Raw genomic sequence first — 24,226 nt, forward strand, 5'->3', positions numbered from 1 at the left:
CCCGTCGCAGGGCCCAGTGGTCGGGCATCATGTTGGACCAGGTTGCTTATATAAGGGAGAAGGCTGTCTATAAACGACTGATTAGTGACACGAAGTGTGCTAGTTCGAGGGCCTATTGCGACAGGCTACATGCACACACGCCCCTGCCTCAAGTTTGGAACCAGGTTAGGTAGTTCAAAACAGGGATCCGCCCCAGGAAGCTCCTTATGCTCCATAATGGAGCTGAAATACTCACTGACCAGAAAAAGGTTGTGGAGTGTTTGGCATCCTAAGCTAGTGCTGATATGCATCCCCCGCCAATGGCCCATTCTCGGCAGAGGAACTATAATCAAAAATACTACTCCGGCACTTCTGAGTTTCTACAACAGCTAGCTGTGGGAGGTGGGCATCATGCCGGTGAGGTGGAAGCAAGCCATTCTCAATCCGATCTTAAAGCCGGGTAATTCCCCCACATCTGCTGATTCATAAAGAGATATCTCTCTTCTCCTGAACCTGGGAAAACGTTATGAGAAACTGGTACTGGGCTGTCTGGTTTGGTTCCTGGAGAAAATCATGTTATCCCCAAGACCAATAGGGTTTCCGGAAGGGTCGGTGGGTGACGGATAATGCTTTACGGTTAACTACGGCGGCACAGTGCACCCTAGCAACCAACCAATTTTGTCTAGTGGTGTTCCTGGATCTATAAGACGCCTTCAGCGGTGTTCATCACCAAGCGCTCCTCTGTAAGCTCCAACGTCGTGGCCTCGAGGGCAACCTTCTCAGCTGGGTGGAAAGCTTCTTAACAGATCGTACCTCCCAAGTGCGAGTCATCGGAGAGATATCGGCACCTTTTACGGTTAAGCAGGGCGTCCCTCTTCAGAATCATGCTGGATGGGATTCCCTTGCTATGTCACAGGGCGGTCGACCAAGGGGAACAAGCAGATGGTATCGCCGCCTGGATATGCGGTCGGAACTTTGAGCGTCTATATACGACCATGCAGGTCGCCCTGAACAATGTTTCGTCCTATGGCGTAAGATGGGGCCTAAACTTCAGGCGCTGAAATGCAAATACATGGTTCTAGCCAAGATCAAACAGATTCCGGACGCTCTTAAACTTCAGCTAGGACGCATTATCCTGTTGAGGGTGACGTCATACAGATATCTAGGGGTTACTATAGACGACAGTCTCTCATGGGCGGCCCAGATCGACGGGCTGATCTCGACTTCTCTGGAGCGTCTCAATCTTTTGAGGGCGGTTTCGGCGACTGCTGGGGGGCCGACAGGAGCAGTCCTTAGACTGCTTTATACCCATCTCATTCGCTCCAGGATGGATTATTCCAGCTCTTTCATTGCGTCGGCCACCTCCACTGTTCTTGCTATGCTCGACAAGGTTCGAAATGCAGCTCTCAGAGTCATCCTTGGGGTACCGCCCTCAACGGCCATTAGTCTCATGGAGGCGGAAGCAGCGTTTCCACCATTGCGCATCAGACGCGATTTGTTGGATCTCCTCAACCTCACTCCGTGCGGTGTGGCGGACACTCCTGCTTACTTCACCTGGCCCTTAATGGGTCAGAGTGTGCAATAACTGGTGGCTTTACCGTGGAGTTGGGGTCCGGCTCTTGTAACCCATAAGGGAGGTGGCGCACTTGGAGATGTTAGTTCTGATCAAATGGTCCTATCTCCACCTCCGACTTCGGTCAGGTAGAGGCTGGAAACTGAGTTTCGGCTCAGGCTAATGGAGAGGGTCTGTGCAAACTGGCCGCCTCGGCGGATTGGGTAGCCTGCTGTGGGGCAGTGGGCCTCCGTATGAGGGTACGGCGGTCCTATTTCCCGGCCTTTTGGAGTCACACCGGGATCTCCGGTGCCAGCTGTGCCGGGTTACTAGGACTGCTGTGTGCTCGTCGTTCCCCTTTAGGAGCTCTCTAAAAAGGGTTTGACTCTTTACCTACGTAGGTAGGAGTTGCTACAGCATCCACTCTTAATCCCACTGCTGTGTGTGAAGTGGGAAATGGTCCACCCATTGCTGCACCTTCTGCTGGGTTGAGTGGCTATTTGTCTTTCAAGGATTCGCCGTCCTGACAACCGCCCGCCGCGATGATTCTCTCCTCTTGGCTCACTACCACTAAGAAGGACAACAGTTCGGATATGCTGCGACAACATTTCCTCGCGGCTCTAGAACCTCACGGAAAGAACGCTACAGTCATGTATACCGACGGCTCGTTGGCTGAGGGCTCGGGTGTGACGGGTGAAGCTTTCGTGATCCCGGCTATCAATGTCGGCGCGACGTGTCTTGTAGATTCCGGTCATCCCATAAATAGGAACGAACTCTTCACTATTCAATTGGCTTTGTCTTACGCGTCGGTCAACCTCCACGGCACTTTGGTTATTTGCTCGGATTCGAAAAGCGCTCTCACGCAGCTACACTTTCGTTCTACGGACCCGGTGGTCAGCACCATTCACGACCTTTGTGATAAATACCAGTGGCCCATAACTCTCCTGTGGTGTCCGGCTCATGTTGGAGTTACGGGCAATGAAATGGCGGACCGTCTGGCTGGAGTTACTAAGCTTCTACACCCACCAAAGGTGTACTTCCTCCTCGCGGGGGAAAAAAGCACCTGCCGCAGGACAATTTCATCAGCATAGACTCAAGAGTGGTCAGTAACTAGGACGCGAAGCCTAGTCACACTGCCCTTTCTATAATATTCGAACAGCTAGATTGGTTTAGATTGCGAATAGATGAATCAAGGATGAATCAAGGAACCTTGTACAAGTGTGTGAACAAGAATCACGGAACTGAACAAGAATCTCGGAATCAAATAATCAAGAGTGGAATCACGGAATATTAAGGAATCATGGCGGAATCACGGAATCTGGCTAGAATCTAGAATCTTAGCAGAATCAAGAATATTGATTCAAGATTCCTTGATTTGGAATCTCGTACACGATTCATCGAAGTGACGGACCCCTCGCATTAAATTTTTGGCAGAACCACTCTTTGTGCTCTGATTGGCTGAGATCTGGCTATCGTCTGCCACGGCGTTTGGTCCATTTTCCAGTTACACGGCAGCATTCTAGTTACCTATGAGATTTCTATGGGCCTTATATAGGCCCAAATATAGCCAAAATTTATTTTAAATCGGTGAACTTTTACTTTGCCTACGGTAGTAACGAACTATAACGAGCGAAGCAATATTTTGTTCATTATTTAAATCGGTGATAAGGAAAGTTCTCTTCAATTATTATTTTTGGCATTTTGCTATTATTTTTTATACTTTTACTTTTCTATTTTGTATATTTGTACCCGAACGAGATACTTTGTTTTTTGTATTTTGGACTAACCGTAGCTCTTGATATTTTTGAACAGATATTTGAAGATCCTGGTTCTCGAAATATTACTTTTTGGCAATTTCGTTGAAGATGTTTGAAACAAGAAGCATATAATTATCCTCCTTGATTGAAAAATGAGAGCACCAACCATATACACCTTCATTCTGGCGTGTCACTGTCTTGCCCCTGCCCTACCATGTTCGAAGTGACTGGTAGTCTGGCAGCTATTGCTGTGTAGAAAAAATCGTGCAGTAATAATGGCGCGTTTACATTTTCCAGGCAGACCATGCCAAAGATTTAAAAAATCTCGCGTTAAATACTTTAATGACGGTGAAAAACTTAAATCAGATACGTTAGCAAAACCTACGTGTGATTTTGAAATTGGTTGGAAATCGTTTTATGATATATTTGGATTTTCAAGTGAGGTAAGGTGATGCAAAGTTAACCCTTGTTAATTAGCACTTGGCCTTCGAATTTTCCTCAAAATTGATTGACCTACTGGTTCTATTTTATCACAATATTATACATTTACTTTGAATTTAACTTTCCGTTTTTAAAGCACTCTAGTCTAAAATACACCTCTATCATCCTGAAACATTGCGTTATTAAAGAATAGCATGTCTTACTAGAAATATCACGTTTTTCTTTGTAGGATGAAGATTTCGAAGGTTTTGAGGGAGGAGCGCCTTGTTTCAATGTTGAAAAGTCGGTTAACAAAATTGCGCTTGACGCAGATACTACAAATAGAGTGGAAGCTTCCTCAGAATTGGCTGTTGAAACAAATGCGTTACAAACTCAAAATTCCATCAAGTTATCTCAAACGATATTCACAAGTAGTTCATCAGACTCTGAAGGATCTGGTTCTAATTCTAGGGGCAGAAGTGGAATGAGGGCAATTGCACGAAAAGCTTATGACAAAATTATTAAGGAAGGTTTATGCATTTCCTCTGAGCATGATGTGTTTTCAACGAACCAGAAAAGTTTTCCTACATATTCATTTGAAATGAAAGTTGACACCAGTAAAAACGCTTCCAATAATGTTAAGAATGAAGTTCCTGCTCGCAAACCTATTGAAAAATCAAAAGGAATTGAAAAAAAGGAGAAAATGAATAAATGTGACTTACCGAAACACGTGAAGAAAAAGTTGAGAAAAAGTCCTCCAAAGTCTGTAGATAGTGAAATATTGGTAGCTACTCCCAATACTGTTGAAAAACAGTTAGCGGACCAAAGTCATCTACCTTCTCATACTTTTGGTAAAAGCATCAATTTGCCATCCGTCAGCTCACGTTCATCCAGAAGAATTATTCCCAAAAAGCATTTTTTAGAAGATTATGATTCTCCCATACGTTACTATGATAAAACGTTGAGATCAGACTCCAATCATATATCAAGCAAGGAATCTAGTCCAGAACCAGTAACTAGTTCAGTACCAGATACTGGTGAACAAGTTCCATCTAAGAAACTAGGATCTTTAGAGCAGCCTCTAGTAGTTGAAGGGAAACGAACATGGAAACCTAGTTTCAAGGTGCAAATGCATCTCTCCGAAGTTTCCTACGATGAATTATGTTTGCTAAATAGAAAAAATGATGAGAAAAATTCAACTACTTCCACGTCTTCCACATCAATTAAAGATGTTACTGGTATAAAGAAAGATATGGTCAGTCGTTACGCCAGCATAATGGCCAAAAAGTCAAACAAAGATAAAATATATGAATCTGGTTTAAGAACTATAAGTCCATTAAGCTCTGGTAAAGAAGACGATGTAAAGCTTGAGGACAAAGTAGCTGAAAAAATTGAAAAATTGTTGAAGTCTCAGTGGGAATCCCGACTTAAAAGTGTGGATAAAAATTCACCATCCTTCCCTCTCTCCTCGAGGAGGAAAAGAGACGTTCAGCAAACTCAAAGGCACACCAAAAATATCCTGAGGAAAGCACGATTGCAACTTAATAAAAGAACGTTAATGAAGCTTCGAAAATCAGATAGCTTTCTTAATTTGTCAGATGGCGAGGACAAATCTAAACGTACTTCACTCCAGAAAGCATCTAAAAAGTCTCTGAAACTGTTATCAAAAAGTAAGTTGTTTATCTAATCTTTGAAGTCGTACTTTTAAGTTCTTTAAGTACCATAAGAGCTATTAATTCCGATTGAGGTTATTTAAAACTTTCTTATTAAAGGTAATCTAAAACAATTTTAAGCTAGGGTCAAACCCCAAAAGCTTTAACATTATTACAGTCTTACTTAACATTTCATTTCAACGATTTTATAATAGTTTCGCTTATATTCTTTGAATTACTGATTTCTTTAATGTTTTCGAAATGCTTTTGCAGATTCTGCTCTTACCTTTGGTAAACCTGGCAGCATAACGTGTGTTATTTGTGGCCATGTGAAATTTTACGCTCATGTTCAACGGAGGTACAAGCAGTTGAGCTGTGAATCTTGCGGAAAATTTTTTGCAAAATTCATTAGGAAGCCCCAACAATATTATTGTCCCAAATATGGTAATTATTTATTATGAATGCACAATTGGGATAAAAATTTCATTGAGCTCGTAGCTCTCGAATTTTATTTTACATGGAAAAATTATGGCTATGTGTTTTATAAATTTTCCTTTAAAAATCCTTCTTTATATGATCTCTTACTGAAGGGTTTTAATTATTTTTTTACTGTTACAGTAGATAAACAGTAGTCAATTATATGAGCACTTTTACACTTTTGCTTGAACACTTGTAATTTTAATTGGGTATTCATGTGAGATTTTTTAACTAATCTCTTAATCTCAAAATTTTAATATACATGGAACAACATTAGAAGTGTTATTATAAAATTTATTTTTAAAACAAATTGAAGGAATAATAAATGATACAAATTTGGACCAATTATTTAGGAAATTGTCCAGTACAGCCATCAGTAGAGTACTCTGATCCTTACAAACCTAAGAGAAGGTTGTTGGAGGGAGATGGTACTAGGTGTTTGGCTTGTTGGCTTAAAGTCTGCATGGAAAAATTTGTAGTTGGCAGTTATGTGTGGGATGCGATTTCACAGTACATTCCTAGACTCGAAAAACGGCCACACACATTGTTAATTAACCATTTAAATGGTAATTATAGTTTAGATTTTTAATTTAATGTTTTGTAAAATATTTTACCAGTTTGTGATTTAATTTTAGATTCTTCCTTTGTGGAACCAAGTTCTACCACTTCAGGTCTATCTTTTGATGATAATGATTTGACAATAAATAAACCTGAAGCATCTTCTAAAGGTATTTTTAATTCTTTTATTTTTTCAATAAACGTTAATGCAATTCCAAGAACAAAATAATTGTTTCTTTATTTAGAATCTTATTCAGCTGAAATTAAATTACCTCCAAGGAAGACTCCCCGACTGCGTGAACCAGCCATTGACGGGAATATTTCAAATGTTGAAAAGAAGAAAACCTTGTTAGATACAGTCCTGGGATCTACAGGAATGCAACCGGATAGTACTAAACCTAGTGACTTTGTTGAAGCTTCCAATAGTCTTTTCTCTCAAAACGAAAGTGGAAAGGATGAACTCAGAGTAGAAATCACAAAACTACCCAATGATGATTCGATTAAAACTAAAAAGTTTTCCAATAAAGCTACTCACTATCATAAGGACCCTATCAGTCCATTGCGTGAGTAAAAATCATGTATATAAGTTGCTTTTTGAATATTGATAGATTTTAATTTATTCTTTTCTCAAAGTTTCTCCAGCTATCGCTAGTGGGAGTCCAACTCCACCATTTATTGCGTCATCACTGAGTCATGTTCCAGATTTAACAAATTTGAATACCGCTGGTGATATTCCTCCGAGGGGACCAAGAATAAAGCATGTTTGTAGACGGGCAGCTGTTGTTTTGGGTCAACCTCGTGCAACTTTCTCTCTACCGGTTAATAATTCAAAGAGCAGCAGTCAAGCTCGATCTGGAAAACCAATGCTCAGACAGCCTGTTAATGGTAAATATGTTTGACTTTTCTTTTATTGATATATTAACACATTCATGGCTTTTGTTTTCAAAGTTGGGGATAATTTTCCTTCGGATAATTCGAGGAATTTCTTCAATTATCCAAAAAGTATGCAAGGTATAAAAACAGGAATGGGAAAACCTGGAGCTCCCTTTCAAACCAAGCTCTTGGAAAAGAAAAGAGAAAGTGGCAAAACTTTGTTAAAACTCAGAAAAGTTAGGTGCAAAGAATGTGAAGGATGTCGTGCTGAAGACTGTGGGAAATGCATATATTGCTTGTATGTATTTTTCCATAATAGACCATTCTGTAAATTCCATGGTTAACCGATTAAACCCTGCACAAACAAAGACTATGGCAATACTTCAGTATTTGGCTTGTGTTATAAATTTGTAGTGTCATAGGCATACGTCGTAGTTAAGCCCTGCGTTGAAACGGCATGACATCATTTTAATGTCGCCAATCACGAGGCAAAATGCAACATGACACTGCTAAATAATCACTAACCTATGGCAATGAACACAAGCCACACCCACGAACAAGCTACGAATATATTATTTGCAATGATGTATCATAATTTAACTGATAATTGAGTAATGCTTTGTACTCATAATTACATATTTTTCCAATCAAGTTTACCAGATAAATGAGATAACTGAATCCTTTGTGCTTTGAGAAATATCTTGCTGAACTGTCCCTTACGAAAGTTTTGGTAGTGGAATTGGATGAATTGAGAGATGAATGTTGAAATATTTGATAATTTATTGTTATTTTAATTGCTGTTTATAGGGACAAGAAGAAATTTGGTGGACCAAATTTGATGAAACAAGCCTGCATGTAAGTTTATTACATTATTTGTCGTATCATAATTTAAAAAAAATTGATGATGCTTTTAGGTTTAGACGTTGTATCAAACCTCAGTTTCCAGCTGTTAGCAAGTCTTTGAGTAAACCCCCACCAGAAGGGGAAGAAGATGATGGTCGTTCACCAGGTGGTCCTAGACACGGTGGAGGAGGGGGTGGTTTTTCATCATCTGGAACGGCTGCGATGTCACCATCTGCGGGATCTTGTTCTTCGAGTACCAGTAGTGGTGGTGGCGTAGTTGGGCAGTCTTGTCGATCAGCCACAAATTCCAATCCTTCTAGCAATAAAAATGTTGCTGATAGTTTTTCTGGAACTAAAATGACTGATGCTAAGCAACTCGTACCAGTTACAGCCAGTTCGGTTAGTGGAACTCGTAGTAAAAAGGATGAGCCATTTGGTTTTGCGGCCAAAGGAACATTGGACGAATTAGCTGGTAAAAAATCCAGCCCCTCCAGCAATTTTTTGCCTGTAGCTTCTATTTCTGCACCTGGCATATCAACCGCCTCTTATCCAGCCACTACTTCTACTACTACTAAAGCTGTGTCTCGTTTTCGCATTGTTGCCAATAACAGACCTGCCACTAACAGCCTTGGTGAAAAACAACAGATTCTAGGTTCCTCCTCCCACATACTGGGTAGCAATGTATTACGCAAAGACGTTACCGATAGTTCTGGTGATGGCATACAAAATGGTGGTGGTTTGATACGGACTAGCAAGATCTCGGAGCAGACTATAGTCATTCCCGTGAGAAGGCCGCCCTGCATCAACCAGAAGGTATAGTACATGGACAGGTGTTGATTGATTAGCGCATAATGTGTTGATGAAAATATATTTATGTTGCTGAAATGTAGATTGTTTGAAAGTTATTATATAATTGTAGCAAAGGCGTACGAATCGGGGATAGCAGGAACGTTGCAAAAATTCTTTTAGCTTACAATTTTTGAGGTTGCTTCTTTTGTTTAATTTATCTCATCTGTCCATGTTTCTAAAACTTTCTATTGGAAGGTTGATTTCCTGTATTCCCTTTGAATGCCCCGCTTTTGCTATGATTCTGTGTGCTGTTTTTTTAAATAGTTTTAGTGCCATGCGCTTTGATCGAATTATGTTTTTTTTGTCCCTTGTTTTCAATGACATATTTCAAAAATCTTTTAAACAGGGCAGCAATGCGTATGCTCCTAAATTCTTACACGTGGCTCCTGGTTGGATGAATCCGTCAGCAATGGGTAAAGCGTCCTACGATATGAGTGGGAGAATTTGCAATGTTCTTGTGAATCAATGGGTAAGTGTCACCATTGATTACGTAACTGTTTTTATATTTTTGTAGATGACCAGATATTTTACACTTTAAAATGACTGTTTGCTAAAAAAGGGGGTGGATTTTTAACACTAGTAGAAATTTTTCAATGTTTATCCCAAAATTTTATTCCAAGTAACCAAAGCTTTTTGATAATAAAGACAGTGGAACTTAAAGCGGAACTATTCTGCATGGTCACGTTCAAGATGTACATCAAGTATTTCATACTTGTGTTCTTTACAGGATGACCAAAATACTGCATCAGCTAAGGAACTCGGATATGCTCTGCTCTCATCTACCCCTTTAAGAGTGCAAACCATTTGCTTTGTTTGTGGAAGTTCTGGACATGAAGAAGTACTCTATTGCTGTTTTGTATGTCAATTTCTAAAGATTGTTGATTTATTTGTTTTTTCCCCAGCTTATTTATTGTACAGTTTGTTGTGATCCTTATCATTACTACTGCATTGATAGATCTAACAAACCAACGCGAAATGACAGGGAAAACTGGTGCTGTTCTAAATGCCAAAGCTGTAAAGTTTGCGGCTGTAGCTATGATGTTTGTAGTTTTTTTTTTTTAAATACAATTTCACTATTTTAAAAAATTTCATTTTCTTGGCAGCTTCTAAAATGCTCAAAATGTCATGATCTTTATCACGGTTCCTGCGTTGGACCTAGAGGAAGTTATCCAACAAACAAATCTGAAAAAAGTTCTGTTTGGGTGTGTCCGTCATGTATGAAATGCAGGAGCTGTGGAAGTTCTTTTCCAAATCCTCACAATTACTCGTGGGACTTTGATACTGCTCTTTGCGTCGCTTGTTTATCAATACTTCAAAGTGGAGGAAAATGTCCTGTGTGCAATAAATTGTATGATGTAGATGATGAAAAATTAATGGTACGTATGCCTTATTTAGAAAACTATTTAATATTTTGCTTTACTAAGTGTGGGGGGTGTTGTGGCTTAGAATATGGGGGTGGGAGGGGTTTAGTCTGTACAAACTAATTGAAACAAACTTTTTGGAGATATTTAATTTTCCAAAAGCTGAAAAGTTCAACCACCACATTTCCTCTTGTCTCAAGTTGGGCAAAGTGTTGCCACTAATGTACTATGCCCATCTAACTAAAACATTTCCAGCCCGCCTCTGGTGGCACAGTGCTTAGCACTCTTGCCTAAACTGGACTAAGTTTAATTCTAGCTGGTGCCACCAGGGTGCGTAGGAACGTTCTGGATCAAGCGGGGGTATAGCTTCTATATTGAATTTGGCGCTGTCCTCTTCAACAGGCTTTAAGCGACCCTTATGAACCAATTTGTCACCCTTTCCAATTTTAAGGGTTTACATTGTACCCTTGTCTTTGTCGAGTGTGCATGTACTCTTTCTCTTAGCAATAGTTATGTAGGGTTGTAGTTTTAATTCCACCATTTCACTGAGGGAAGAGCCTAAAGCCTCTTGCAAATGAAATAGCATATTTATTTTAGATGATTAACTGCTACAAATGCGAAAATTGGATACACATTAAATGTGACAATATATCAGGTTAGTGTTTTTTGGCCAATTTCAAGTTAGAAATGTTAGTTACTCCAATAATAAGCATTATTTGGCAGAGGAGATCTACAGAATATTATCGAGTTTAACAGAAGAGGAAGTTTTTTTTACTTGTCAACGTTGCACTGTGGAACCCAGACCTGAGTGGCTTTTTAGAGTTCAAGAAGAATTGAAAACTGGATTTCTTGTTATTATTCACTCTCTGTTACAATCTGTTTACGCCGATTCAACACTTTTTGGGAAAAGCCTTCAGCAATATTCCTACATAGAATCCAATATTTTATGCAAAAATATTGTCAATCAAGATATTAGTACTTCATCAGTTCAAGATTATGTCAATCACTTTGACAGTTTTCAAAATAGTATGATTGAAGGTGAGCTTTTTTAAATTTTTTTTGAATTAGTAGGTGAAATTAGGGTAAAGGTTAGATTGGATTTTTTTAATCATAGCAATTTTATTTAAATGTGAGCTTATTAGTAGGGATGTGCGGATAATGTTTTTTGGTACCGGTTCGAATATCAAATAGCAGTTAGATTTCAAATTATAGTTCGGTTCGGTTATCGGTTTATGGAAACTTCGATAACGGTTATCAGTTTTAATTTAGATAAATTTCGGTTTGCCAAATCGATTAATCGTTTTGTTTCAAATACAAATCGATTAATTGTTTTTATTAGAATAGTAAAAGCTTAGTTGTTACTCTAAAAAAGAAAATCGGTTAATTGATAAAGCCTTAGTTGTTTTCGAGTATTTACTTATTTTTTAAACAAATTTATCTTAACTTTTAAAATTTCACAAAAGAAGAAAGTAAACTGACACTAAAAACCGAGAGCGGGTGGGTCAAAGTGCATGACTTCTTTTCCTCAAAGCGCGCGGCTTCGCCCCCCCCCCTAATCAAGCGGCTACCTAACGTGTTTTAAAGATTCCTCTCACGTCACTTTATCTCTCTGCTCACAACCTTTGCCCCCTAGGCTTTTCAGTTGGAAAACCGGCTTTAGATGTTAAAATAGCTCTAGATACACGATATAGATTTTTTTAATTCGGATATTAAATAAGTAATCCGAGTAATTGGTAAGACAATCTGTGAAAACGATTAATCGGAAAAAAAAATATTTTTTTATCCCGTTGATAGAAAAAATCATAACATAAAACTCAGATAATGTAGTTTTATGTTGATTCCACACAAAATAAATTATCTCAATTTATAAAAAAAGTAGGTTTAGAGATGAGTTATCAAATGGTAAACAGTTATAGCAGAGTCTATCATGTTCATGAAATTAAAGATCAAAATTTAGTCTAGTGCCACACTAGGATGTATTCTGTTACTTATCAGTAATACATATTCTATCTGACAGAAAACGAGTGTGAAGCCTGTTTCTTGGAACTAAATCAAAATTTTGAAAATAATGCTCTATTTGGTAAATATATTTATTATTTTAAAGGAAAATTTATCCTTGGGGAAATGTTTATTATGAAAGTAGTTAAAAATGAAAAAGTTACAATTGGAATATTGTATTTATCTATAATAACAAAAAACTTTTAGAAATATTTACACTAAGCATCTTCATGGCAGACTCACTGACAAAAATAGGACCTGCAGGACCCAAAAATGTATCGGAGAGACGCTTCAGCGGCATTGTTAGTCAGTCTGCTGAATATGCTCCTAATCTAAATTTTTTACTATAATATAAACTTCCACTAAAAATATTTCAATTGTAACTGTTTATTTTTTTAATGGGTATAACTATCATAAGTTTCATAACATTTTCTCAGAGTGTAATTTGCCTTTAACTTTCTGAGGAAAATCCTTAAATCTTTTCTAACTATAGATGGATCCCCAAATGAAATGCTACAAGTTTTGTACAGAATAGAATATGACTTTTACTCCAACATTGTAAGTTTTTTATTTGGTATCACCAATACAAACATCTTAATATCATTGCCCCTAAATATTCTTTACCCATAGTCTGATTTCTCTAAAGATGTTACCCACTTAATCAACACTAAAGTTTGTGATAAAAGAGTGAAAGAATTCTTTTATTTGGTAATATACCTTAAAACTAATTTATTACTTATTAAATATTAATCTATTTAACCAAAATAATTATTGTAGCAACTTAAAAGGATATTTCCTTGGTATAAAAAACATAAAAATTATTCTTTTCTGACTGTTCCTCCAATGCAAGACCATAGTTATAGTTTGAAAAAACGTAAATGTAAATCTGAGAGCCCCAAAAAATGCGACACCATTGTAAAAGACACTAGGAAATGTGTTCTCTGTGGGCTGTATGGCGATCAAAAATTGGATGTGAGTCTTTGCAAAATGACTATAACTTGAAAAATTAGTTATTTATAAATTAATTAATTTGGTTAGGAATCTGGCCCATTGATTTATTCTGGGCAAAATGGTTGGGTTCATGGAAACTGTGCCTTGTGGTCAGCTGAAGTAAAATTAGATAATAATTGTCTTAAAAATGTTCATTGTGCGATTAAAAGAGGACGTTTTTTAGTAAGCTTCCTTTTTTCTATTTCCATTTTTCAACTTGATTATTTGTTTAACTATAAAATAAAAATATTTTTCCAAAGAAATGTGCCTTTTGTAACCAAGCAGGAGCCACCGTAGGCTGTCACGTTGAAGAATGCCTTGAAAACTATCATTTCATGTGTGCTCGGGAATCTAGCGCAGTTTTTCAAGGAGATAGAAAAATGTTTTGTAGTTACCACCAGTCTTACGTCGAAGGACAGGCTTTGGGTGACAAAGGGTTTAAATTAAGTAAACCTCTGTTCATTGATCATTCTGGGAGGTCAGCCAAATTGTTGAGAAAAAAGTGGCAAAATGGATTGTGTTCTGATTCCATTAAAATTATGATTGGTAATTATATTTTTGTTTATTAACACTCGATATCAGAAATGGATAGACAATCAGAAGTTATTGCTAGTACACCCTAATGACAGCAGTCTCCAAATATTAAGCTCTCAAGAAAAGCTAACGATAATTCGAACAAAACTCAAAGTTTGAAATACCTATTTTCATTAAATATATTAATAATCAAGTTAGTTCTGGTTAAATTTTAATCACATACTATTTTGTTTAGTAAAATAAGTCTTAACTTTAACTGGAATCTGACAGGATCAAATCTGAGTTGCAGTGTCATGGTGCAGTTTGAGAAGATTCTGCTGCGTAGTTTCAACCACACCGCTTTTCTTTGTCCTTTAAATTGCTGACAAATTTGGTATCCTCCTAGATTTGTATTGATCCCTGAAAAGATCATTAAAGCATTTATAGGCTGTCACCCACTGGATCATGAAAAGCCCATTTCTTGTCTATCTATTGCTGTTAGTACTTAACAAAATATTTTGCCCATTTCTAAAAAAGAAAACTTTGTTATTAGGGTCTTTAGTTATTGAAAGTTTGGGTTACTTAACGCCTGCTTCGGATTGGGAAGAAAATTTAGTTCCAGTTAATTTTCGGTAAATAAATGTCAAAATGGATTTTTACGAGTTTTGAATTTTAACTTATTTTGCCTTCTTGATGTTTCAGATGTTCCAAACTTTTTTGGAGTACCAAATATCCTTCAAAGAAAGTGAAGTATCATGTCAGAACAATTCAAGTTACCCCAACAAATCATCAAAACTGTAATCTTGCTGGAGAACATGAAACAATTTCACATAGTCCTAAACAAAGGTTTAATCTCAGTGCTCAGCATCTTGAAGAGCCAAGGATATCAGTAGAAAAGATCAGAGTCTGTGTAGGAGAAAATGAAATAGGAACAGTTACAATTGACAATTGTAAAAATAATCTTGATGAACAAACATCTAACAGAAATTACTACAATGTGGAATATGATCAACTCAGTTCTGAAGAGGTGGCAGTGGTTAATAGAGAAATGTGTTGCGGTGCAATCGAGAGGCATATTAGTCTAACAGAGCTTCTTTCCCACAATGATCAAATCCAAGAATCAAATGAGTGTTTAAAAAACCTTGTTAACGTGAACGAATATCTCAGAAAAACATTTGATATCATTGATTTGTTAAATGATATGGTAAGCCATGTTAGTTTGGAGCTCCAAAAGGAGTATACTTGTACTGAATCGACTACTGCTGAAACATTGAACTCTCTGGTCAACAGCGTGTCATGCATTGAATTCCTAAGTTCGGCTATATCATCAATTGAATACTCGGTAAAGGGGAAAATTTCGATAAGTTGTCAAACCGACGATGCAGAAGATATTAAATATATTTTAATTTACGACTCAACGGAATATTTTGATAAAGAGATTGAAGATATCATAAATTTTTTATTAACTGAAGTGTCTAGCTCTAATTTGCTTAAAATTGATCCATCAGAGCTTGTTAATAACAATGATATAACAAAAGACTTAATTCAAGATGGTTTGAGCAAAGTGAATGGAGTTAAAAAAGAAATTTTGCGGAAAAACGATTTGGTAAATTTAAAAACTTCAGAGAAAAATGTGTATGAGAACAGCTTAGAAGAATTTATAGAAAACAACTGCATTGATGACTACAAATTACTTAATACTAATTCTGGTGTGAATGAAACGAACGATAACCCGAAAACTAACAAAAACTTTAAAAGAAAAAAGAAGAAAAGAACTCTCGAAGATTTACTAAAAACGTATCCTTTAAGAAGTAAACGGTATCAAGACACTATCAAATACATCAAAAAGCACTGTGTTCCTTCAGTTAAAGAAAGACTTTTCATGGGCTCAGTAGATGGAGCTGAAGAAAATTCTGAATGTTCAGTAATGCCAGTTTCAATTACAATTTCTAATGGCTATTGCGATAGAATTTCATCTGACGATGATGCCTCTTTTGATGTTGATTCGGTTGTATCTTCGTTAAGGTCACTAAGAAGCACACCTTCCAGATTGTGCCATTTAAAGAGTATTTTAAGTAACACGAAACAAAAATCGTTATCCGCCAAAAAGAGACGATATAGTGACAACAATAACAATGCTTTTCTTACTGAAAGTTGCAAATCAAAAACTTTTAATTCAGTCATTTCACACATCAATTCTCCTTCTCCTCATGCTGATGAAAATGATTGTGTTAAAGCCAAACACAGAATTCCATGTATCGGACAAAATATGAAGCATATTGGAACGCTAAATTGCAAGGAATCAGTACTTATATCTAATGAAACTTTGCCTTCTATGGAAAAAAAAAGCCAGATGAATAAACAGAACTTGTCAGATAGACTGGATGAAGACATCACGGAGCTCCATAAATGTGTTAAATGTAAAAGGACGTATAGAACAAAAGAAAGTTATAACAAACACATAGCATTTTGTGACTTTGAAGTTGATTCTAGTTCCAGTGACGATGGAGAAACAGTGTCAGTAGACCCAAAACCAAATGAGATACTTGTTGCAGCTGCTAGTTTAGAGACAGTAATGCAAAACGAAGTGGATCAGTGGTGTCAGACTCACTCAAAAATGGTAATTGCTCTACCTGATTTCCAATCTTCATCATTGTACATTTCGAATGAAGATGATGGAAAGGTTAATCAAGTAGAGTGTCAACAAAGCTCTGCTATTAAGCCTAGCGATGTTAGTATCAGTACTGATACTGCAGAAAGAATGCCAATCAAAATTAATTCATGTATAGTTCCCGACGCACAAAATTTGGGCAAATTTGCAAATAAGAAAACTAATTCTCAGTGTATGTCCACCAAATGTGATTCCCCCAAAAAAGGGTCACCATTTTACAAGCCTGCTAAATTTAAAACTTTGCTTCCAAAGCCTGTGAATTCTGATCCAGCGGCACTTGTTCAAAATAATGTTAAAAATAGGCCTGCTAATGTTAAAACTTTTCACGTAGAGTCACATGGATGTGCAATAACTAAAAGTCAAACTATGCCAGAACGAAATAAATATAATCCTGTGAAAGACAGTAATGTTAGTAAAACGTCAAATACTTTTAGCAAACCGCATCCAGAGCTCAGTAGCTTACATGATAAAGCAGACATTGTTCCAATACCAGGAGGAACACTACTAATATCTAAAAGTGAAATTTCAACATCCCAGGATACTTCTAAAGGCAGTTTCAATAATTACAACCCTCAGCTGGATCAACCGTTACCAATTACAGATTCAAATCTTTCATATTTAGGGGCTTTGACGATGGATAATAAAAGCTCAATGAAATTTACTTTGAATCTCCCAGTGGCACCTGAACACCCTAATATTTTGACACAAATTCAAGCTCTTCAAGAAATCTTAAAATCAAATAATCAGTTGAATATGACAAATCCCAACCTACAGTATTTTGTTGATACTCAACCCTATATAAATTCTGAGCCAAATCTGGTTTTACAACCGTTTGGTTTGTCTGTTGAACCACCGACGCTTTCAGCAGCTGCTCAGTCATTTCATATTCAACCGACTGTACATGTTCTAAACCAACATTCATTGAATATGCAGCTTAATTCAAAATTAAATTCATCAGTTTTTTCTCAGTCCAACATAATTCAACCCAACCAGTCGCAATCGTTTCAATCTGTAATCCCTGGTGGAACTAATTTTATTACTCAACCACTTCACGCCTACTCTCAGCAGTTTATTCACTCAAATACTGTACATCAAGTGACCCATGTTCAGCCTCTCCAGCAAAATTTTCAAACTGAACATTTACCAATACCAACAGTAATGCCTCATCAACTGCAACAGTTGCATGATTCTTCTACATCAATGAATCATTTTAATCTTTTACCACAAATCAATCAAGGTTTTCATATTCAAGGAATGCAGCCGTTACAAAAATCAAACTTTATACCACAAATTAACCATGTTCAACAAATAAATTGTATTAAGCTTCTAGAGCTACAACAAGAAAAATTAGTCCAAGGTATTCAGCAAATGAGTAATATTCATGTAGTACAGCCATTACAATCTATTCAAAGTCAGCAGTTGAATTCCATTCAAGGAATTCATCCCTTTAATGTTACTCAAGAAATTTGTGGATTGAATATTTCTGGAGGCTTTCAGCCTATGAACATTTCGCAAACAGTTCAAACAATGAATGTCTCCCATGGAGCTCCGTCAATAAATGTGTCCCATGGAATTCAGCCGACGAACGTCTCCCATGGAATTCAGCCGACGAACGTCTCCCATGGAATTCAGCCGACGAACGTCTCCCATGGAATTCAGCCGACGAACGTCTCGCGTGCAATTCAGCCGACGAACGTCTCGCGTGCAATTCAGCCGACGAACGTCTCGCGTGCAATTCAGCCGACGAACGTCTCGCGTGGAATTCAGCCGACGAACGGCTCGCGTGGAATTCAGCCGACGAACGGCTCGCGTGGAATTCAGCCGACGAACGGCTCGCGTGGAAATCAGCCGACGAACGGCTCGCGTGGAAATCAGCCGACGAACGTCTCGCGTGGAATTCAGCCGACGAACGTCTCGCGTGGAATTCAGCCGACGAACGTCTCGCGTGGAATTCAGCCGACGAACGTCTCGCGTGGAATTCAGCCGACGAACGTCTCGCGTGGAATTCAGCCGACGAACGTCTCGCGTGGAATTCAACCGACGAACGTCTCGCGTGGAATTCAACCGACGAACGTCTCGCGTGGAATTCAACCGACGAACGTCTCGCATGGAATTCAGCCGACGAACGTCTCGCATGGAATTCAGCCGACGAACGTCTCGCATGGAATTCAGCCGACGAACGTCTCGCATGGAATTCAGCCGACGAACGTCTCGCATGGAATTCAGCCGACGAACGTCTCGCATGGAATTCAGCCGACGAACGGCTCGCATGGAATTCAGCCGACGAACGGCTCGCATGGAATTCAGCCGACGAACGGCTCGCATGGAATTCAGCCGACGAACGGCTCGCATGGAAATCAGCCGACGAACGGCTCGCATGGAATTCAGCCGACGAACGTGCCCGGGGGAGTTGTTCAGCCGACGAACGTGCCCGGGGGAGTTGTTCAGCTGACGAACGTGCCCGGGGGAGTTGTTCAGCTGACGAACGTGCCCGGGGGAGTTGTTCAGCCGATGAACGTGCCCGGGGGAGTTGTTCAGCCGATGAACGTGCCCGGGGGAGTTGTTCAGCCGATGAACGTGCCCGGGGGAGTTGTTCAGCCGATGAATGTATCTGAAGAACCACAGCCTAAGAGAGTTCCTCAAGAAACTCTTACTATGGATATTTTTCATGCTTCCCAGCCTATAAATGCCTCTCAAGGAGCGCAGCCTGTGAATCAAAATCATAAAGTTCTACCTGTGGATGCCTCTAAAAGAATTCAGCAAATAAATGCCTCTCAATTAGTTGAACTTGTGACTGCTCAGGGAGCTTATCCCATCAGTGCAAAAAAAATAGATACACCCACAAATACATATTATTTAGTTCCGTCAATTAATTCATTTCAAGAAGCTGAGGCTGTGAATACTTCTCAAGAATTTCTGCCAGTAAATACACCTAATTCAGTTCTGTGCACAAATGTTTCCCAAGAAATGCATCCAGTGAATGCTTCTCATTCGTTTCAATCTATGAATGTGTCTCAAGTAATTAAACCAGTGACTAACTCTAATGTAGTACAATCTACGAGTCAAACCTTTAATGTCTCTCAAGGAGCTCAGCCAATTACAGCTGCTCAAAAAACTGAGAATCAAAAACCTATAGGGACAGTAACAAATAATAAATTACAAAAGAGTGACAAATTTAAAAGTAGTTGGCCTGTTGACAAAGCGAAATTGGCAGAATATCAGCTAAAGCATCTGGAGTTGTTGAAAATGAACAATCTAATAAAAAATAAAAGAATTATAAAAATTACTCCAATTCCCACGGAAGTGCTGATGCCCAAAAGTAAAGGAAATAATGTAAACAACCAATCCTCAATTTGTGATGTTCCAGTATCAGTTTCGCAACCTTTTCCTACAAAAGGTTTGTATTCACAAATACCAAATGTTGTTGGAATTAAGCAAGATGTACCGTCTCTAACAAATCACACACAATGTAAAAGCAAAACGTCATTCTCATATCTCCGTGAAATGAATCTTCAAAAACTGGATTTACAAAAGAAGATTTCAAACAATTATCATCAAAAGAATAACTTAGAAAAATCGAATTTACTAAAGTGTCAAACTGAAACAACCAAACTGTCAAGTACTTCTGTCCCAGGTTATCAGAATTTTCAATTACACAATGTTTGTAAAACAATTAATTATCCTATGCTGGTTCAGAAATGTAACAAAACAACTGAGGGTTATTTACATGGTAAAGAGCGCAGTCTTGCTACAAAGAAAGAATCTATCTTAAATAACCAATCAAGACAGTCAACATGTTCTAGTGAAAATGTTTTAACTAAAGTTAGTCAATCTTTGAATTCAATGCCCGATTTCCAAAAGTCCATCGAAGTTTTTCAAACAGACCTGAAAGTAAGTGAGAGCAGTGTCTCTCCCTTGGAAGTAGGTCGCAATGGATATTCTGCGCCACAGAATTCAAATATTTCCATCCTGAAACATTCTACTATCCTGTCTGATGATTCCCAAATACCTAATTCTTCAATAAGTGAAGATGTTTCAAAAATTGAAAGTGCCTCCAATGATAAAAATGACATAGCAGTTACTGATGTCCTGATGGATAAGTTATTACCTTCCCTGCAAGAGGAATATACGAAAATAAAAAAGAAAGATAACTTAAATCATTCTACAAATAACTCTTACACTGATTGTAAAGAGTCTGAAACAAAGGATGAAAAATCTTTGTTAAATAGTTCCGACATTTTTAATAATCGAAATGAAAATAGCTGTTTAACTAATAAAATAGTGCCTTCAAATGGAAATGGAGAAACAGGAATAAATTTGGCCTCCGAGCTCTCTAAGTTGTGTTACAGTGAAACATTTATAACGATTATTAGAAAAGCGGCTGAACAAATGCTTAAACTATCTTCAAAGTACGGTTCGGAGAAGAAACTGTTGAACGGTGAAAATGGTACATCTCCTAATTCCCGTGTCACTGCTATTCACACAACTGCTTTTAAAAGAACAAAGAAACATCTTAAAAGAAAGGCCATGAAAGCTGCAAAGAATGGCCTGAAAAATACTGATGACGAATTTAAAGATCCTAATGGGGAATCAGAAAAGAACTTTGACTACAATCTGAAAGCTTCCATTTTGGCTTCTTCTAAGCCACCGCATAAGAAACCAAAGTTGACACATTACGATCATGAGTTATACAGTATGGATGGCTCTGCCAATGAACTACCTTCCTTTACTCCCACTTCAGTTGGGAACAGACCTTACATTATGTTTGAAATAACGAGTGATGATGGTTTTTATGTTAAATCCACTTGCATAAAAGAGGCTTGGAAAGCAGTCCTTTGTCGATTGGAAAATGCCAGAGCAGCTAAACGAATGAGAAATATCAACTTCAAAAAAGATGGTATGTGCATTATTTTTAATGCCATTTAACCATAACTATTATTTTATGTAATTTATTTTAGAAATTGACGGATTGGCGATGCTGGGTTTGAAACACCAAGCTGTTGCGTACCTTTTGGAGCAGCTTCCAGGAGCGGAAAACTGTTTAAATTACAAGTTTAGGTTCCACAAGCCAACTGCTAGCCAAGAGGAACTGGTACATATTATTCACTTTTATTGATTCAAAACTTAAATGACTATTTTTTATGATTTACAGTTACCAGAAAACCTAACTGGTTGCTTAAGAAGCGAACCTTTTATAAAACGGAAAGAATATGACATGTTTAACTTCTTGGCTTCTCATCATCGAAGCAGACCAGAATTTGAACCCTTGAATGACAGTGATGATGTAACAGTAATGAAGTCATCCAGAAGAGCTACCAGCTTAGAATTGCCAATGGCAATGCGTTTCAGACATCTTAAAGAATCAGCCAAAGAAGCAGTTGGTGTTTATAAATCATTTATCCATGGACGGGGACTTTTTTGCAAACGAACAATTGAAGCAGGAGAAATGATTATTGAATATGCTGGAGAAGTCATTCGTTCAATGTTAACAGATAAAAGAGAAAAACTCTACGAGAGTAAGGTATGTGTTGTTTTTGATTTTTTTGTAGGATACTATTTGCTTATTTGCTATAATGCATAAGTACTTTGTAAATCATTTTTCATCATACTTTATTAGGGAATTGGCTGTTACATGTTTCGTATTGATGATAATGAAGTAGTTGATGCAACTGTTCATGGAAATGCAGCTCGGTTCATTAATCATTCTTGCGAGGTCAGAATCTTATCTTTCTTATAATTTTTTTCTCTTAATTACTACACTGGAAATCCTGTTAAATGGATTGAAATTTATATTTTTTTTTTTTACTTTTATTTGTAATCGACAAAAAATCTGTTCAATAGAGTAAAATTTTTTCAACCCAGGCATTTTTAAAATGAAATTGAAATTGTTTAGTAATTTCAGTTTTATGCAGTAAATTTTTTTTTAAATTTGGGTTGCGCCATATAATGTAATGTGGCGTTTCTTTCAAATTGTGGGGGCAAGACCGCAATGGGGAGCCCATTTTCTGCTTGAACTTTTCAAGATGGGAAAATCTGATTATCCCTGCCACAACCAAATGAAAAATCAAATTAATGTTTTGGTTAGAAATAGACTTTATTTAACTTGCGCTTCTTGTCTTTTACAAAAATATATTTATTTTTAATTTAAAATTTGTTTTTAGCCCAACTGTTTTTCAAAAGTGATCTGTGTAGATGGTAAAAAGCACATTGTCATATTTGCTTTGAGGAGGTAAGCTTTGTTTACAGTTATTAATATCTGCATAAGTAACATAATAATAACCAAAAGTATGAAACATGATATCGGTAAATTATAGTCAGTCCTAGTGATTTCGTAAATGAATGTTTTGGGACAGGAAACTCTTCACTCAATACTGTAAATGGTATTTTTACTTAGGAGGGTTTTCAATTTTTAATAGCCCTTAGCTTAGGGCTGTGCGATTAGTGTTTTTATGCAATAGAGTCTGGTTTTGAGCATTATAAATTTTTTATCGGGTAGTCTAGTCTAATAATATTCTGAGAGAGTTGGGTTGTCAAGTATTAGATTATTTCCAAATTTTCCTTGTTCGAGTAGTCAAGTAGTCAGAAAAACCAGTTTGGGTACTCAAGTACTTGAGTAGTTAGAAAAATCATTCGGGTAATTGGTTAATCGACGAGTTCTTTTCGGGTAGTCTAGTATTTAAGAAAAATTTTAAATAGCCTACTAATTACTACTTAAAAGGATGTTAGGTAACAACTAACAAGTTAAAAAAGATTAAAATTATTAACAAAACGCTAAACTTAAGAACATAACTCAGGAATTCATGGCAGAGAGAATACCAAGCTCTCTCAAAACCAAATTAAACTTTAATACGAATCCAACCAGCCACTAACTAAAGGACATTGAAAGGGATGTTTGTTTTGAGTTATCTCCCCGTTTTTTCTACCCGGGGCGACTGGCTATAACAAAGACTTGTCAAGTACCTGAGGAGTGGTTGATTACCCAAATATTTTCGGGAAAAACAATTCGGCGAGTTTTACAGGTGGCTTATTCAAGTACCCGATAGGGGCAAATTTATGATACTCTATAAGCAACGAGTATTTAAAATTTTCTTATTAGAGTTAGAGTATCTGACCTCAAAAATCGTCGGGTACTCTGATACTCGCACAGACCTACATTAGCTGCTTTATAAAGAGGGCTAATTGTCGATATTTTTAGCATTGTTACAGTTCGAAAACCTAGTACCATGTAGAAAGCCAGCCACATGATTTACCTTTTTAAAAAGCATTTTAAGTATAGTCATGGTTATTATGTTACTTATGTGTTTTAAGTCTATATTGGGTTAGTAGTATAACTTGTATTATTTGTTTAGGATTTGGAAAGGAGAAGAACTAACATATGATTACAAATTTCCCATCGAAGTTGACAAAATTCCTTGTCTCTGTGGTTCTAAACGATGTCGTAAATACTTAAACTAGAACCAATATGGAAGCAGTTTAATTTCCTCTCTCTAAGTTCTAATTGACTTTTCTAACGAGCATTGTATTCAATTCTCTTTGAAAATTTAATACAAAGACGATGAAAACCTGCCAAACTGTACAGTTCGTTGTATATTTCACTTTTTTATCTATTTTTTCACAAGAAAAAACTAAACGAATATTAATAGAATTAATTTTAACTCTTTTTATTCTATTATCACTGGATTGCTTTTCATCCGATTAAGTTTTTAATATGAATGAATTTTCACAACTAAAAT

At 37.4% G+C, this 24,226-nt stretch overlaps 2 protein-coding genes across 2 annotated transcripts; both read left to right on the forward strand.

Moving 5' to 3' along the window:
- Nucleotides 1–2,124: 2,124 nt before the first annotated feature.
- LOC149933355 (uncharacterized) lies at nucleotides 2,125–2,622 on the forward strand. Its single transcript, XM_090157279.1, has one exon. It carries the CDS (start codon nucleotides 2,125–2,127, stop codon nucleotides 2,620–2,622), a length of 498 nt encoding a protein of 165 aa, XP_090013405.1.
- An 895-nt stretch (nucleotides 2,623–3,517) lies between these two features.
- On the forward strand, nucleotides 3,518–24,220 carry trx (histone lysine N-methyltransferase trithorax). The gene is made up of 29 exons (XM_090156908.1): nucleotides 3,518–3,731; nucleotides 3,959–5,378; nucleotides 5,634–5,804; nucleotides 6,191–6,403; nucleotides 6,473–6,565; nucleotides 6,641–6,958; nucleotides 7,029–7,280; nucleotides 7,344–7,566; nucleotides 8,076–8,123; nucleotides 8,183–8,924; nucleotides 9,307–9,429; nucleotides 9,688–9,798; nucleotides 9,863–10,000; nucleotides 10,064–10,336; nucleotides 10,919–10,976; nucleotides 11,045–11,359; nucleotides 12,339–12,401; nucleotides 12,813–12,877; nucleotides 12,950–13,027; nucleotides 13,097–13,291; nucleotides 13,358–13,492; nucleotides 13,570–13,855; nucleotides 14,376–14,454; nucleotides 14,525–21,390; nucleotides 21,452–21,585; nucleotides 21,646–22,014; nucleotides 22,111–22,206; nucleotides 22,655–22,722; nucleotides 23,843–24,220. Exons 1-29 carry the CDS (start codon nucleotides 3,564–3,566, stop codon nucleotides 23,946–23,948), a joined length of 13,206 nt encoding a protein of 4,401 aa, XP_090013034.1. The 5' UTR covers nucleotides 3,518–3,563; the 3' UTR covers nucleotides 23,949–24,220.
- Nucleotides 24,221–24,226: the final 6 nt, after the last annotated feature.

The sequence above is a fragment of the Leiobunum rupestre genome, chromosome 8 (genome assembly GCF_980474605.1).
Source record: "Leiobunum rupestre chromosome 8, qqLeiRupe1.1.hap1, whole genome shotgun sequence".
In the NCBI taxonomy this organism is placed as follows: Eukaryota; Metazoa; Arthropoda; class Arachnida; order Opiliones; family Sclerosomatidae; genus Leiobunum; species Leiobunum rupestre.